We start from the raw sequence: 18,099 nt of genomic DNA, 5'->3' as shown, positions 1-18,099 counted from the left end.
ACCCAGTGTTGTGTGAGTAGAGGGAGATGAGTGCTCTGATTACTGCTAGTGGGAGTGTAAATTGGAAGAGCCTTTTTGGAGAGTGATTTGGCAGTGGCTATTAAGATTTTTTTTTATGCATGTATTCTTCAACCAAAATTGCACTTCTAGGAATCTGTCCAGCAGAAGTATTGTCCAGGTGCAGAAAGATATATTTGTAAGAAAGTTCATGGCAGTGTTATTTGTAATAGAGGAAAATTGAAAACAGTGTGAATGTCTATTAATGGGTACATTCGCCTCCTAGAATATTCAGCACAGATTAAAAAGAATTAAGTAGATCTCTTTGAACCAACATATAAAGATTTCCAAGATATATTGCCAAGCATAAAAGAAGTCGTAGAATGTAATAGTGTGATCCTGCTTATGTTTATAAATACCCCTAAAACTAGATATTGTATGAATGCAGTTAATTAAAAAAGGTCCAGAAGAATACCCTGTAAATGCTGATGGGGGTTGTTCCTTGGGAGGGGAGTGAGTAGCAGGACAGGAAGTGAAGGGGGATCTGTAGTTATTTTACTGTGTGTACTCCTATACTGTTTGATTTTTTTTTAACAAAAAGTAAAAATTTGCATATTGTTAGGAGTGATTAAAAAGCGTATGCACACGTCAATGAATTAATATTAATAAAGCATTTAGAATATTGCCTGGTACAGATGAAGTGCAGTGTAAATGTGTGTTATATTAAATAAAGAAGTTAAAGTCTTAGGGCTTTATTCTAAGAAAATAATTGTGGGATATGCAAAGATTTAATTGCAAGAATGTTTAACCCCAGGATTGTTAAAGTTACAAACAACCTAAATGTCCAGTAGTGGATGATTGACTAAGTAAATGATGTTAATCCATGTAATGAGTGAGATTTTTATGATAATTTTTTCTTTTCTTCTTCCTCTTCTTCTTCTTCTTCTTCATTTTTTTTTTTTTTTTTGGTGAGGAAGATTGGCCCTGAGCTAACATCTGTGCCAATCTTCCTCTATTTTTTGTGTGGGACGCTGCCACAGCATGGCTTGTTGAGTCATGTGTAGTCCACACCTGGGATCTGAACCCACGAACCCCAGGCCAAGAAACAGAGCACATGAACTTAATCACTATGCCACTGGGCCAGCCCCTCTGAAAATTTTTAACAGCTATATTGAGGTGTATGTTATGTATCATAAAATGCACCTTTTTAAAGAAAACTTCAATGATTTTTAGTAACTTTCTGAATAGTGCAACCATCATAGCTCAGTTTTAGAACATATCCCAGTAAGATCCCATATCCCATTTACAGTTAATCTAGTTACCATCACTAGCCCAGGCAACCGCTAATCTACCTTCTTTCTCTATAAATTTTCTTTTTCTGGACTATACAATGGAATATTTTGCATCCATATAAACTGGTCATAATACGTGATAGCTGGTTATAAAAAATGAAAAAGCAAATAAAATATTATGTATAGAATTAGCCCATTTGAGTTTATGTGAAGGGAGTAAGAAAGAAGAAAACTTGAATGATAGACTTTAAAATGTTAATAGTGGTTACCTCTGAGTGGTAGAAATATGAGTACTTTTTTCCTCTTCAAATCTTGTGATTTGAAAAATCAATACGAATTATCTTAAAGAAGACATGGCTCCTGAAATGGGTTCTTTCAGAGTTTTCCCTTTCGTGGAGTCTCTGTGAATAAGAGGGAGGGAATTTAGAACTGCTTCTGGATGTGAGAGGGTCATTTTTCTTAAGTCTCAGGGGTGGAGGATGGGGCCAAATGGAAATAAGGTTGTTGGACGATATGACTGGTACCTGCATGATTCAGGTGCTCAGTGGACCAGGGTCTCTAAAAAGTCAAGGAAAGTAGGAACTGATGCTGCAAGGCTGCTGGCCAGGAGCTGGACTCAGCCTGTCTACCCTCAGATACACTTGGCCTCTTGGGGATATTTTAGCCAATACTAGCTTCAAAGAGAGAGGTGAGAATAGTGGAAAGGTACTCATTCCAATTCCTCTGGGGTCTTAGCTTTGTTATCCAGGGGCAGAAGCAGAAGCACCTATATCCCTGTGTCCTAAGGGAAAGTGGAAGAAAAGTGAGCTTCTCCTTTATTTGCCTTCTTGCTCTCTCTCATTTTTTGTGAATGAAATCCCTACTCCCCAATCTCTTTAGAGTGTTAGTTCTTAAAGTGGACAATTTCAAAAAGTATGTAACTGGATCAGCTACTCCATGCCAATGTTTATTTTTAAAACAAAGTTGCTCTCTGTCTCTGTGTATTTTATTGGAGACTGTTTTCTTCAAAGAGGGCACAGCACTGATAGAAAAAGGCATGCTTTAGCCAAGAGTGTATATACTTTGGTGTGAGCTGACAAGGTTCATTTATGATTCTGATTCTTGAAATAAAAATTTGACCTATTGTCTTTACTGAATTTGCATAGAAACAAAATTGCAGCGAACCAAACTGTACCTCTGGAAGCAGAAATTTCCTCGGGAGTCAACTTCAAACTCGTTTTTTACTATTTTTGATATTGTTTCTAAATGATGTAGAAAATGTTTCATTATGTGAAAAGAACGTGACTGCTTCCATATTTTGATAACTTATTTGCCAAATAACTCTACTTGAAGAGTTTATTTAGTGGTTGAATTACAGCTATCTTCAAACATTCCCAGTTTCAGATCAGTGGGGCCCGAATCCATGAAGCTTTGCCTTATAGTTAACGCCTGAGGACAGAAGGGGCTTGAGAGCACAAATCTCAGGATCTGCCCAGAGGGAGATGTTGCATGATGGTGGGAAAACATTCTCTCACCCATTAATTTGGCTCACAGTGTGGTGGCTTTTCACGCTGTTTTGCCTTCAGAAGTGGGGTTCATAAAGGGAAAGGCTGCAGGCCCCTCACTGACAGGCTCCCTCCAGTGTAGACCTCCAGTGTTCTTTAATGATGTACGCTTGGACCAGACCAGATCACGGGACTTTAATAGCCTTTCCCTGTGGTTTGTAAGTTTGAAGAGGCTCAGTACCTACTGTCTTTCTTTAGGACATTGATAGAAGGTCCCAGTACTCACATTTTATGCTTATTAATGATACTTTTCATGAGTTTCCAGGGCTAAAGTGACTTTTTCACACTGTTTAATGGGTTTCAGTTTAACTCCCTTTCTGAGTGGGATGTTGTAAAGATTAATTAGCCAATGTTCATAAAGTGCTTTCAAGCTGAAAAGTGCTGCACAAGGGTGTGCAGACTCATTAGCTTCTTAGTCATTAAGGCTTTTTAGACCTTTTGGTATTCAGAAACTACATGGTGAAGGCCAAATGAGTCTTTTTTTCTTGGAAGACGGAGACTTCAGAAAGAGCCGAATAGAGTGGTATATCTTTTTTTTTTTTTTTAAAGACATCTGTTGCACTGGGACTGAAATAAAGACATAAAAATATTTTGTTTTTCATTTTCTTCTATCTCCTTACTGCTTCAGCTTCTGCTTACTTTTTCCTTTCAAAATATATTTGCCTGCTTCTCCTGCATATTTATTTAGAAACTGTGGGTCATGTTGTAATACGGAGTTGAGTCTGGCCCCAGAGTGTTGAATTGTGGTGGCGATGAATGACACAGGGTAGATCATTCCTTTTGTAAATAAAGACCCCCTCTCAGTTTGCAGTGTGTCATTAAGGTTTAATACTGTGTCGATCACAGTAATCTTTGCTATGTATATATATACATAGCTATAGATATATATTAGAGTTCTATATGATTCAGTTAAGCCTTTGATTGAGGCTGGAAAAGTACAGATTGGCAGCTAAAGATGGAAAGAGGTCCTAAAAGAAACCAGAGGCAAAGGTGGATAATCTACAAAGAATTAGATCAACAGCAATTTTTTAGTAGCATCAACTGCACATGATAGCAGAATAATATCTCCTAAGTACGGAGAAAAAATAGCTGTCAACCTGGAATTGTATACCCAACTAAATTACCTTTTAATGTGGATCATAAAATAAAGACCTTTTTATATAAAACACAAAGAATTTATCACCAATGCTAAAGGATATTCTAAAGCATTGTCTTCAAAAGGAAAGAAAATTATCCCAGAAGAAAGGAAGGATATGCTAGAAGGAATGAAGAGGGTAAAATTGGTAAACATGTGAGTAAACCTAAATAAGCATTGGCTAATAATAATAATAATGTCCAATTTGCAGTACAAAACAGGATAGACTAGAACAAAAGTAACACTTATACCAGGAAAGTAGTGTTGAGAGTTAAGGTGTTACAAGGTTCTTATCTTATTTGGCAGGAGGCTACAGATGTTAAATTCAGATTTTATTAAGTATGTACATAACATTTCTAGTTTAATCACTAAAATAAGGGAAATGTAATGTAGCAGAGGGGAGAATCAATGGAATGAGAAAATAAAATCAGTAGCAACTGGCTCAGTAAAAAAGGGAGTAAAGAAATTTAACATGGATTCTAGTAATTCTTCCTGGGGCTCTTACCTTACAATTAGGAATACTAAGTATCTATGTTGTGGAGTTCACATATATATATATATACACCTACAGGATGAATGAAACAAAAACCGCAATAGTCTTAATGATATGTGACAGGTACTTCTGACTTGAGATAAAGATCTTTAGTAACAGTATCACATAGATTATACAGGGCATATGTTACAGGAGAGAAACCTTAAATGTGGGGAACCCAAATCTTTTATGATGGACAGTAAGCCTGCCTAACCTCTGCCCCAGAGGGAGATGTTGTCTTCATAATAGTGCATAGTAAACAATTCTGCTCTTTGCTCTTGAAGAAGAGACACTATCTGTTTTCCAAGGCTGTTCACTATACAAACACCCTTGTAAGACAGAGCCAGTGCCTTTGTTTGTAAGATGTCCAGAAATGTGAGAGACCCACGTGGTGAATTATCTCCCAATAACTTTGGATAAGTTCATAAAGCCTCAGTTTTCTCATCTGTAAAATAGAATTAATAGCATAACATATGTAGTTGTGAGGATCAAACAATATAGTACATATAAAATGCTTAACGTCATATCCAAGGGCTTTGTCAATATCAATTACTATTACAAACGATCATTTCTTGAGTAAGACGTGAGCATGTTTATTGACTTCTTTGTTTTCCCTGGAAAATAGAATATTGTAGCTCACTGATGTGTCTAATTATTTGAATCACCAAATATCAGAACTAAAAAGGACCAGAAGGATTACCATGCAAAACCAGGCATTTTCAGATAAGGAGATAGGTTCAGAGAGGTTAAGTGACATAGTCACTTTCACACAGAACAGCCATATAAAGGCCAATGGTCATCTGATTTAAAATTCAGATTCTTTTTAATTATACACAATGCTTGCAGCTCAATAAATATTGGTATTACAAATGAATTGAAGCAAGCCTATGATATATTAGGGAACATTTCATATGTTCATTTTGTCCTTCTCTTCTTCCTACTTGCTTGACCTATAATACATCTTAAATTTGGCCCCTGAAGGCAAATAAATACAGGAAGCAAGGGGTAGAGGGAGTGAGAGAAAGAGGGAGGGAGGGAGGAAGGAAGGAAGGAAGGAAGGGGCGGTGAGTTAAATTAAATAACCCGTATCTCCTCTTCTCTTTCACCTCCACCATAGTCACTGTCCCCACGGCAGAGAAAAAAAACAAAAAACTGTAAGGAAAGTGCTTTCTGTATGTGTAGGTGATGTTGAAAATGGTCCCATTCTGGCTAGAGGCAGGGAAATTCTGGCAGAATATCTGGCAACTTTATGTCAACAGCTTTATACTGACTTATTGACAAACTTCCTAAGGCATGAGGGGGAGTAGTAAGGAAGGAGAAAGAGAGGTGACAGAAATAACATCCAGTTCTGGAAGGCAGCATGTTGTAAGGAATTATCATCAGTAGTAGAATTAGATGACCTGAGTTCCTGTGTTAGTTTGGGCAAGTTACTGAGTATCCTGATCTCTAAAATGTACATGAGGTTCCTCCATGAGGAGTTGATGTGCGATTCAAATGAAGAAATGAAGTGAGAGTATCTGGCACATAGCAGGTCCTCATTAAATATTAGTTTACTTGGAATCAAATTCAGTGGAGGAGTTTATCCTGAAAAGATCTGTAAAAATCAACTCACTGATTTTGTACCTCTACTTAATACCAATCCTGCTGTTTCTCTCTCTTCTTGAGACTGGGGTCCCAGCGTTAGCTTCTACAGCATTCTGAAACACTTTCAGGGACCCGAGGTCAGAGTTGAGTATGCCCAGGTAGCCAAAGCGAGATTTTAATAGGAAAGAAATGATAGGGCATGTGAATTGCCTTTTATCTTTTGTCCGCCTCAAGCCTCTGCAAAATCACCTCCCACTCCAGGTAATTCTGTTCTGGGTGTCCCAGGAGTGTCTCACAGGTGCTCCTGAGCAGGCCTGCCCTCTTCTGGGCATGGCAGGAATTGCTCTGCTTTGCTGCTGCTCTGTACCTCTTCACAGGGCACCATAGTGTGTGTGTGTGGGGGGGGGGGGTGTGTGTGAGAGAGAGAGAGAGAGAGACACACAGAGAGAGAGAAAGAGAGTGATATAAAACATGCTTTCCCCTCTGCTTTAGAGGAGTCCCAAAGCAATGTCACTTGTCACAATGTCCTTTGTTGTGAAGAATTTAGGGGAATAATTCTTTCGATTTTTCACTCGGGGCATTCTTTCTTCTGGAATCAGAGATTCTGGAAATGAATTTGAGTGAGAGTGCCGGGCAGTACTGAAAATTCCTAGACCTGGCCCCCTGTGATGAGAAAGTCTTTGTTAAGATCAGGCCCATCACGCCTAGCTGTTTCTTCCCGTAGGAGGAGCGCTCTCTTAAAAGATCCCCAGCCTTTCCTCAAACACCCTTCTGTAGGACCATCCCACCAATTTGCATTCATGGCCAGTTATGTCAGCAGAGCAGTGGACACAATTTGAGCTCTTTTGCATGAGGCTACTAGGCCCTTTGGCCCCTAAGTTCCCACTGGGCCCATCCTAACGGACATAATCTGCAGCTGACAGAGTTCTAGGGTCAAACTGAGATCCCTGCTATAGACACATATGTACAAAGAAATTGACTTATACTCTGCCTACCTCCAAATGTGAGTGTGGGCATTTACCTTAAATTCTAGATATATCAGTAGTATTCATTTATTCATTTTTTATTGATCAAAGAAGAAATACAAAGATGTTTTAGACACAATTACTGTATCATAGCCATCATAGTCTGTTGCTTCCCTTCTTGTCTTCATGGATGTGACCATCCCTACTCAAAGCTTGACTGAGGCTGTCCTATAGTTAACTCTGAAAAATATCCCTTCTGAAGTTAAGATACTAGTATCAACAACTCCATACTCAGTCTTTATGGTTGAAGGGAAAATATTACAATCAGGCACATGCAGGAAATGTGGAATTTGGTTCAGTGATGTTTTAATGTTCTTAACCCTCTCTTTGCCCCCAGGTTATGCAGATGTATCTTCCATTTTGTGGAATCGCTATATCTAATGCTCAGCTATTTGCTGCCTCAAGGAAAGAATATGAAAGAAGCAGGGTGAGTAGAAAGAAACATTGCTGAAAACTCTCAAAGCTCTCTGTCTTTCAAGTGTCTGTGAGTCATTGTGTCTTTTAAAAAGAGAAGATGATCTTTGAATAGGCCAGGAATCTTTTTTCCTTGTCTAATCCTTCCACGGTTTAGACATCAATTCAAATGGTTGAAGTTCCCCTCTAAGCAATAAGCCCAAGTGGAAGTGGATACAAATTCTCTGTTGTTTGGGGGGAAATAGTAGTACCAGCTTCTTTTAAAAGGAAATTAATTTCACATCTATACTGTAAGGCAGCAGATATCTTGTTGCTTACTTATAGCTTTGAAACAATGACACAATTTAATGATATTTTTACAATTTAGTTCCTTTAGGAAGCAAGGTAAGTTATGACTGATTTCACTGCACTGCACCAATTTTGTTTTTGAATTGAAAGGTTTTCTGGAAGAATATCACAAGATAACTGGACAATAACGGAAAGACTATTTTATAGGATTATAAAGAAACATGCATGGGGGATTGATCGCATATGACTTTACCAGTTATAGAGCTAAATAGAAAAAAAAAGACCAATGCTCAAAAAAATGCTAAACTATTATATAGAGATTAAATTGTATTAGGCTTGCTATGCTTTTAAATATAGGAAATTGCTGTCACAATTTAGAAATATATTTAACAAGATGGTGTTCAAAAAGATTGGAAACCCTTAGTTAATCTGGTAATCAAATTGATTAAAAATTTTCTTTGCTAACATTATGATTTATGAATGTTTCACAGTAAACAGATAAACACAATTGACTACCACAGCCATCTTCTTTAGCATAACATACCATACCTTTTCTGTGACTGGGATCCTGTTTCCATCTTGAGCCACATGTCTTACCATTCTCCTCCTTTCATTTGGCACTCCAGCAACATAGTCCTCAGTTTCCAGAAACCGATCTGTTTCACTTTCTCATATCTTTAGCCACATTTCTCCCTCTGCTTTCCACCTTTTTCCTCCCACTGCCATTTGCCTTGCATATCCTGCAGGACCAAGCTCAGTCTTCCAGTTACTCTTTCCTTCTTTGCTTACTCTTTTGCCTTGTATACACTGCCATTGTTCTATTGTGGATACTTATCTCACTGTATATTTGTTGATGGGCCCTCTCTCCAACTACAATTTGAACTCCTTAAGGGATGCTTCATGTATTATTAATCTTTGCATCGTCATATATGGCACAATTCATTCACTCATTCAACAAATATTTATTGTGTGTCCTCTTCAGAGTACCTATTCAGGTACTCTATTTGTCCAAAGTCCCTGACCTCATAGAACTTACTGTTCTAGTGGGAACAATAGGTAATAGAGAGGCAAACAAATAAAAAATAATATAGCGTCAGGTAGTGATAAATGCTACAAAGAAAAGTAAAGCGAGATAAAGGGATAGAGAGAGGTCACTGAAGGATAGTTTGGGAGGATGTTTATTTCAGATGGTGATCAAGAAGGTCTCTGAAAGGAGATGATATTTGAGCAGAATCCTGAATGAAATAAAGGAGCAAAACCACACAAAGATCTGAGAAGAGCATTCCAGGCAGTGGAAATATCAAGTGCAAAGGCCCTGGGGCAGGAGAAAGCTTGCTCTGTGTGTCTAGAGAGAAGAGAGGAAAGACCTTGAATAGCCAAAGCAATTCTGAGAAAGAACAAAGCTGGAGGCGTCACACTTCCTAAACTATACTACGACGCTATAGTAATCAAAACAGTATGGTTTGTTGTTGTCAGTGCCATCAAATCAATTCCAACTCCTAGCAATGCTGTGTACAGCAGAGTGGAACCCTGCCGTCATTTTGCACCATCCTCTCACCTTCTGGTGTTATATCAGACAATGCTCTGCTGCTGTTGATAGGGTTTCCATGGCCAATTTTTTCAGAAGTGGGTGGCCATGTCCTTCCTAGTCTGTCTTAGTCTGGAAGACTCTGCTGAAACCTATCCACTATGGGTGACCCTGCTGGTATCTGAAATACTGGTGACATAGTTTTCAGCATCACAGCAACACAGCTGCCACAGGATGACAACTGACAGATGGGCACTGTGGTTCCCTGACTGGGAAATGAATCCTGGCCACAGCAGTGAGAGCGTTGAATCTTAACCACTAGACTCCCACGGCTGGCTAAACCATATGGTACTGGCATTAAAAATAGACACATAGATCAGTGGAATAGAATCAAGAGCTCAGAAATAAACCCAGGCATAAGCAGTCAACATATATTTGACAAGGGAGCCAAGAGTACTCAGTGGAGAAAAGATAGTTTTTTCAGTAAATGGTGTTGGGAAAACTGTATGTTCACGTGCAAAAGAATGAAATTGGACCCCTGTCTTATGCCACTCACAAAAATTAGCTTGAAATGGATTAAAGACTTAAATGTAAGACCTGAAATTATAAAAATCCTAGAAGAACACATAGGGGGAAAGCTCCAAAGATTTTTTGGATTTGCTGCAAAAGCACAAGCAGCCAAAGCAAAAATAAGCAAATAGGACTACATCAAACTAAAAATCTTCTGCACAGCAAAAAAAAACAATCAACAAAATGAAGAAGCAACCTATGGAATGGGAGAAAATATTTGCAAATCATATATATCAGATAATGGGTTAATATCCAAAATATATAAGAAACATACAGTTCAATAGCAAAAAACACAAATAATCCAGTTAAAAAATGGGCAGAGGATCTGAATAGACATTTTTCCAAAAACGATATACAAATGGCCAACACGTACATTAAAAGATGCTTAACATCACTAATCATCAGGGAAATGCAATTCAAAACCGTAAAGAGATATCACCTCACACCTGTTGGAATGACTATTAGAAAAAAGAAGAGATAACAAGTGTCGGTGAGGATGTGGAGAAAAGGGAGCCCTTGTGTACTGTTGGTGAGAACATAAATTGGTCCAGCCATTATGGAAAACAGTATGGAGTTTCCTCAAAAAATTAAAAATAGAATTACCACATGATCCAGCTATCTTACTTCTGGGTATATATCTGAAGGAAATGACATCAGTATCTCAAAGAGCTATCTGTACCCCCATCTTCATTGCAGCATTATTCACAATAGCCAAGACATGGAAACAATCTGAGTGTTCATCGAAGGATTAATGGATAAAGAAATTGTGGTATAAAAATACAATAGAACGTTATTCAGCCATAAGAAAGAAGGAAATCTTGACATTTGTGACGGCATGGATGGACTTTGAGGGCACTGTGCTAGGTGAAATAAGTCAGACAAAGACAAATACTGTATGGTTTCACTTATATGTTGGATCTATGAAAATTAGACCTCATAGAAACAGAGAGTAGAATGGTCATTGCGAGGGGCTGAGGTGTGGGGGAAATGGAAAGATACTGGTCAAAGTATACAAACTTCCAGTTAGAAGATGAATAAATTCTGGGGATCTAATATTCAGCTATACTTAGCAATACTGTATTTTATACTTGAAAGTTGCTAAGAGAGTAAATCTTAATATTCTCACCACAAAAAAAAGTGATTATGTAAAGCGATGGATGTTTTAACTAACCTTACTGTAGAAATCATTTTGCAATATATATATCAAATCATCACCTTGTACACCTTAAACTTACACAAAGTGATATGTCAATTATATCTCAATAAAGCTGGAAAAAAGAAAAAGAAATAATATGGCTGAGGCTAGGGCAGTGAGAAGCGAGAGATTCCCCCCAAATTAGTGGTGAAATATACAAGGCTTATTGATGTGGGAAATGAGTCAAAATGACTTTTGGCTGGTACAGCTGGCAAGTTAACATTTAGATACGGAAGTTTAAGGTTTTGAAGAGATATCAGGACTCGAGATTAATATTTGGGAATTATCAACATATAGATAGTATTTAAAACTAGCGTACCAGGTGGGTTAATCTGGGGGAGAACGTATAGGAGAAGGGAAGATGTCCCAGGATGAGACCAGGAGCAAGAGAAGGTCACTAGAAGGACTGGGGAGAATGCAAGTGCAGTCAGGAAGCAGGGAGTGTTCAACTGAGTGGCAGGCTTCCAAAGTCTGTTAAATTACATATCATCCTAGATTTTCTTCTCTTTTTCTCCTATTCTGGAACTAGTCAGCTGTGTTATTTGTGAAACTTGTACCACTTGTGTTAGTAAAGCAGCAATTTTTAATTAGAAACAATAAAATTACTATAATGTGCTTTGTCAGTGCAAGACTCAAGGCACAATTAGTTTTTCCTCTGAGATAAATGTTCTTGTATGTGGGTCCCAGAGGCCCTATCCATGCAGTCACAACAAATTGGAAAGTTAAATAATTGTTCAGTTAATATGATCCATCTGAAGAAATTGTCTGGATAATTAAGGAAATACTGTATTCTCCCTTAATAACAGGGAATTTTGTTGGTAATCACTCAGACAATTGCCTCATTTTTATTGTTATATTTGAATATGAAATTATTGCACATTGACCTCTTACAACAATATGCTATCCAAATGCCAAACAGTCAGGACACACTTCAAACTTTTTTTTACCTCCTGGTCTTTCTCTTTGCTCTGCGATCATAAGCAACCCATGGCTCTTAGGCATATTCACAAGCTCTCTTTAGAGAAAACGTTACCAAGGGTATTTGGTCCTCTTCTAGATGCTCTGTGAACTAGATTCATTTCATGGATCTTTTAACTCAATCAAATGCTTTTCTACCTGAATAGATTCAAAGAAGAAATTTTGACATGTTTCAAATGGTTTCAGGACAAATCAAATTCATTACTAAAGCTGAAAATTTGTCACATCCCTGGGATGATGATGAACTCCATCTACATGAGTGGATGTGAATTTGAAAGCCCATGAAATCCTTTTGTGAGAGATGAGACTTGAGAGTGCATATCTTATTAAATCTATTGAATAAAGGACCCTCTGGCCAGTTCACTGGCTGTGTAATTTTCTGATTGCTCTCTGATAAACGCATAATATCTACTACATGTACTTAGTCCACTGTTCTTAAAACTCTGGAAATATCTGTGAAAATAGAAATTCCAAATAAATATTATTTCAATGCAAAAATTGCAAGCTGACTTAGCTGGATAAAGTGACAGGTTATTACAATTTCATTTTTAAATGAGTACACAGTTTTCAAGTTAGAATTTAAGGGTTTTTTCCCTTTAATTTGTACGCTTTTCATTCTGTTATTTTAACAGAAATTTTAATGGTATTCTCTTTCCTGAGATATATAATAGTGTTGAAATGTTTTCCCTGACAGATTGGCATGAAGCAATACTTCTTATGTAGAGGGATTAATGGTGGTTTTGTATATTTTTTTGGAAGGCTCTGAAACTTAATTAGCATTCACCACTATAATTCTTTTGGAGTTCTGTGAGAGATGTGTATTAATGAAAATGTCTCAAGTTTGATCACAAAGCTCTGTTTTCCTGGTGGTGAGGAAGAGCTGCTTTGTAATTTTCTGAAATAAATGTGCTTTGGAGAAAATCAAGTATTTGTTATTTTAAAAATGTTGGGTTTATACCTAGTTGCATTGCAGAAAAACTACTGTAGGAGGGAGAAAAGCCTATAGCTAATGACTATATGGGCTCATGTAGTCATCAGCTATGTAGGATGTAGTCATATAGCTACATGTGGGATTATATGGACTGGCACTCTTCTCAAGTTGTATTTTGCAGTTCAAGACTGTGTTATAAAACAAAATGATGGAAATATGTCCAAACAATCATAAATACTTTAAAAATTAACCACATAAAAATATTTATGTTTTCTTACAGCAGAGACTAAATGCAATTTTGAGATAAAAATTTTTTTTTAATTCAGTCCTATATCCACCTAAGTACATCTGTTTCATCTTTCCTAGGCTTTGCTAGAGGTGGTTAACGACCTCTTTGAAGAACAGACTGACCTGGAGAAAATTGTCAAGAAAATAATGCATCGGGCCCAAACTCTGCTGAAATGTGAACGCTGCTCTGTTTTACTCCTAGAGGACATTGAATCACCAGTAAGTCATCTTTTGTCTGTCATATAGCGTAAAAGAGTGCATTAATGGAAAAAAGTTTAGTTTATTTGTAATTAAGTTGTGAAATCATGACTTGAACCATTCTCTTCATGACTCTTTAAACCGTGAGGTGATTTTTTATGACATTAAAGTTTTTTATTTCTTTTACACGTATTTCTTTTTCAATCTTGTTTTGCTGTCACTTTGGAAGCACAGACTCTTATGCTCATGGGGAACTTAGAGATCTGTCCAGCCTTGTGTATTTATAGACGGGGGAAGTAAGGGATTAAATGGCTTACCCAATCTCACAGAGCTAACTGGAAGATAAGCTCGGGTGCCAGTCTCCCATCATATTCAGGCCCTCAGCATCTATGGCTGTGGATTGCAGTCCAGACAATACTCCCCACCCTCCTACGGGGAGGAGGAAGCAAACGAGCGCTGGAGAACAGTGCCCTTTGCTCTTGGAGCCCGGACAGACTGTACGTGAGCTGAGTGGAGTGAGCAGCCTCAGCTGGGCTGTGCTCTGCAGCTGAAGTCTGTCTTGCTGCTTCCAAAGTGCAGTTTCCAGGTTCTTTTACTGCTGCTTGGGACCTGTGGACACCTGCACAGAGCCCTCCAGTCAGGCGGAGGAGGCTCCTTGCCCCTTCACCACAGGGGCTCCTGTCACCCCAAAGGCTGGTTCAAGGCCTCAGGCCTGCTCCACTTGGCTTTCAGGTTCTGTTCAGCCCTTTGGCTCTTTGGGGGAAATCTGCTGGGTAAATACACAACAATATTGAAAATAATGACCATCATCAATCTAATTCTTGAAAGTTAAATGTCTAAACCCTCGGCAGCAATTTAATATCTGTGCTGCGGACTCTCTTCAAAGACCGGGAATTGTGTAGCAATTAAGTGCTGTTTTAATACCTCAGGGAATGATATTTTAACTTGCTTTACTTAGAAAAGGTTATTGTCTTTGCCTTTAGGTTTGTTTTCCTCAAAGAATAAGAACCTTAGAGTGTATTTTGGAGGTTTAATAATAAGTATTGTAAAACTTACAAGATTAAGTTTAAAAAAACCTGTATATGTTTAGAATGTTTGAGTATTTCTCCATATTTTTGCAGAGCTTGGGGTTTTTTCTATTTCAGCAAGTGTTTAAATAAAGAAAAGGCTTTCAATTATACTGTTGTTGTGTAAAATTTAGCTCAACCTTGGGAGAACACCCCTCCCCCCCCACCCCCATACTTCTGGAGTGCTTCTGGACACTTTGTGAAGCACTTGAGTTCTTTTAATCCTCCCTGCATCCTTATGAGGTAGGTATTATTGTCATCCTCATTGTATAGATGAGGAAATAAGGCTCAGAGTTGAGTGACTTGCTAGGCTCCTCCACCGCCTGACTCTAAAGCCCCTGAAAGGAGTGGGAGGGGGTGGGAGGTGCTCATTGGTGCCTGTCAGACTGTGGGCTCTCACTAAGCAAAGGCAGGAAGGGGTGGCTGCTAGGGCTTCAGCTGCCAGGATTCCCTGAGCCACTCCCAGGTCCCTGTGAGGGCAAGCTGCTGGGGGGTCAGGTGGAATCTGGACAAGGACAACCTCATTGTTTGCTAGTTCAGTTGTAAGTGGACATGAAAGTAATTTAAACCAGCTTAGGGCAGTCATACTTGCTGATCTTCTAGCATGGACTAGTTTTTATACTGGAGTCTAGCTCTTTGCAAATCAAATGAAAAAGTACAGATGACAGACGTTGATAGGGAAGGTGGAGGCAGAGCTGGACGGAATAGTAGGGACAGTAATAGCTTCATGGTGTAAAGTCTGCAGGGGGCCAAAAACCGTTATCTAGAGTAGATGGTACCAGCAACAAAGGTGTTGGTATATTACCAACCAAAGCTAAAAGACCTTTTTGCTATCACAGCTGAACATTCTAAGACTGTCTTGAAGGGGTCAGAGCAGAAAATTCTGGACCACTCCCCACAATTTCTTCTCTTTGCCCATCGTCTCCCTCTCAAAGTGAGAATGCTCTTCTCTAATTCAGAGGGGCAGGTCTGGAGGTAAAAGCGAGCCATTTACTAAAAGAGGAGACTAATGGCCTCTGCAATGTGTTAGAAGTTGTGAAGGTATTTTGCCAAGGCTGCTGCCTGCGGAGTTGGTGGGAGAGTTGAGGGTTGGAGTGGGGGTGTACATACGCAGCATCACCATGTCGAAAGCCCACCAATGCCGTGCTTCCCATAACACACTTCTCTCCAAAGGTTTCTCAGAACTTCAGGCTTAAAGGGGCCGCTGTTCCGTGCACTACCCTAGCTGTCAGGTAGAAATTATAGGAAGGAGACCAGATACAGTCCCACCATGTACAAGAGGAGAAGCCAAACTGAACAGGGCACCAGATGCCAAAATCTGGCACTGGCATAGTGGTTTCAACAAGCAGAAAATCACGCAGAGACAAAGTTCTCTGGCTGGGACATCCACCTCCCCATCTTGGAATGCTGAATGGGTGGACTGATATTAAAAATCTTTATCATCTCAGTTTAATGAGGGGTTTGAATGATTATCGGAGGGAATCCAAGCAAAACCTATAAATACTATTTGATTTTATTTTACTGACAAAAAGCAGACCTAGATAGATTTCTATCCAAAGATGAGAAAACAAAGGGGTAACTTGACAACATGATTTTTAATTTCAAAAAGTTCATATGGAAAAATAAACATGTATGAGTAGCCAGAAAATTTGTTAGAAAGGCCACAAAGATGAAGAATAGATGAGGTTTTGCCTGTGAAGCTGTTAAAATGTATTAAAAAACTAGAGATTAGTTCCGCATAAGCAGCTAAACAGAATAGAGTCCAAAGTCCCCCACACATGTGAGAATCTGGTAAAGACTGTTCTCTTGTAGAGTTTAGAAAATTATTTCTCAGAAACAAAAGTGTATTGGAATACTAGAGAGTTTCAGGTTTGAAATGACAAGGTTCTTTTGTACTGCAAGTTTTTCAACAGTAAAGGTGTTTTTATAATTATAGAGGAATAGGTGTAAGATCTCAACATCACTGAGCCAATCCAGAATTCAATTATACCTTTCCCTTATAACTTATGACTTTCCTTTCCTTATCAGCAGACATCACTAGCAGGATGTTTCTTAGACATTCCTGATCACTTTTGATGCCCCTGGTATTTATGACAAAAAGTGAAGAGCTTTTTCCGATGCAGTGTGCTAGTTCCAGTTTTAGATGTGTTGTAACCAGTAGTTATCTATGGAATATAAAGCAAAAGTTGTATGAAAAAAGATTGATATCAAGGTATTAAGGGAAGCCCCCCCAACCACAGACCCTCCAGTCAGCCCGGTACATTGCTTCATGGGAGGGATTACGCAGAATACAGAAACAAATAGCTAAACTCTGGGCTTGTGAGCTCCAAAGTGGCCTTTAAAAATGTACAGCAAGGTTGTTATTCTCAAAAACCAAGACTTTTCATTTGTAAGAGCTAGGCTTTCCTAAAGACTTGAAGGAATCAGAGCCTAAAGTTATGCCCAAACCAATAGATTGGAAAGGAAATAGATGAAGTCCTAGCCTCTCCCACTTGTGGATTGCCCAGACTAAGGTGGGAGAGTTAGAGAGGAGAATAGCAAATGTGGGGTATTCAGCTTTCCTAACTCTGCCCCGAGACTCAAGTCCCCACAGTGGCGGTAGTGGTAGTGGGGGTGAGGGGATTGAAAGTTCCCCCAGACACCAGGACAAGGAAGAAGACTAGAGGTGGCAATATAGGGGGAGCCATGGAGCAGTGAGAGCCTGACAGTTTTTCTGAAGTCCCAGAGGAGCATGAGAAGCAAATACAGTTTTCCCATTTCCTGACAGAAGCTAACAGAGAGGGTGCTGAGACCTGAAGAAGCCTAACTGTCAGGATGAGGGAGGCACAGAGGATGTGACCCAGACACAGAGACCTACAGGGGCATGGACATGTAAGCATATGTGCTGTTAGGGATGACCGTGCTGAGCGCCAGCAAGGCTGTCTTATCTCTTAGTAGAGGCCCCTCACCCAGCCTGGGTGACATGATGACTATACATCAGCTCCTTTGCTCTAAAGAATCCGGAAAGGTATATGTCACCCTGATAAAAATTTAAATGTTAAGTGAGTTTAAATCTGAAATGACTGAAAAAACCTGAAGTGACTGAGTTTACTGGAATCATCTCTTTTGTCTTCTATCAACAGGTAGAATTGGGGCTCAAGAAGAGATTTGCTTGAGTTTTAGAAAAATAACATGTGACTTTTTTGAGCAGCAATGCCTGTGGTCTTTGACATTTATAACCAATACACAAATTATATTCTCTAATTAGTCAATCATCTTATATTCAATACACATAAATGACAAAGGAAGCATACGAAATTAGATAGGTAGAGAGATTGACAGATTGTTCTACAAATGTTTTGGAAACAAATAGCTAGCAATTTAGGGGAAAAGAGAACCAAAAAACCTGGATTCCTACCTCATACTTCTTAAAATATAATTTTCTAAAAGGCAAAAATCATGACTCTTATGTAAATATAAAAGAAACGTATATTAAAGATTGTTTTTAACTCATTAATTTATGAGGGAACCAGTAAGATGTTAAACCCATCCAA

General features: G+C 38.7%; 1 protein-coding gene across 1 annotated transcript in view; it reads left to right on the top strand.

The window, feature by feature from the left end:
* Window positions 1–18,099, top strand: part of PDE11A (phosphodiesterase 11A) — a 388,624-nt gene that overhangs the window by 141,802 nt on the left and 228,723 nt on the right. The window contains exons 3-4 of the mRNA XM_014732549.3: window positions 7,447–7,536; window positions 13,380–13,520. Of these exons, the coding sequence (XP_014588035.2) occupies window positions 7,447–7,536; window positions 13,380–13,520 (231 nt within the window). The remainder of the gene's footprint in view (window positions 1–7,446; window positions 7,537–13,379; window positions 13,521–18,099) is intronic.

This window comes from Equus caballus, chromosome 18, assembly GCF_041296265.1.
Source record: "Equus caballus isolate H_3958 breed thoroughbred chromosome 18, TB-T2T, whole genome shotgun sequence".
Lineage (NCBI taxonomy): Eukaryota > Metazoa > Chordata > Mammalia > Perissodactyla > Equidae > Equus > Equus caballus.
This window is presented reverse-complemented; position numbering and strand designations above follow the sequence as displayed.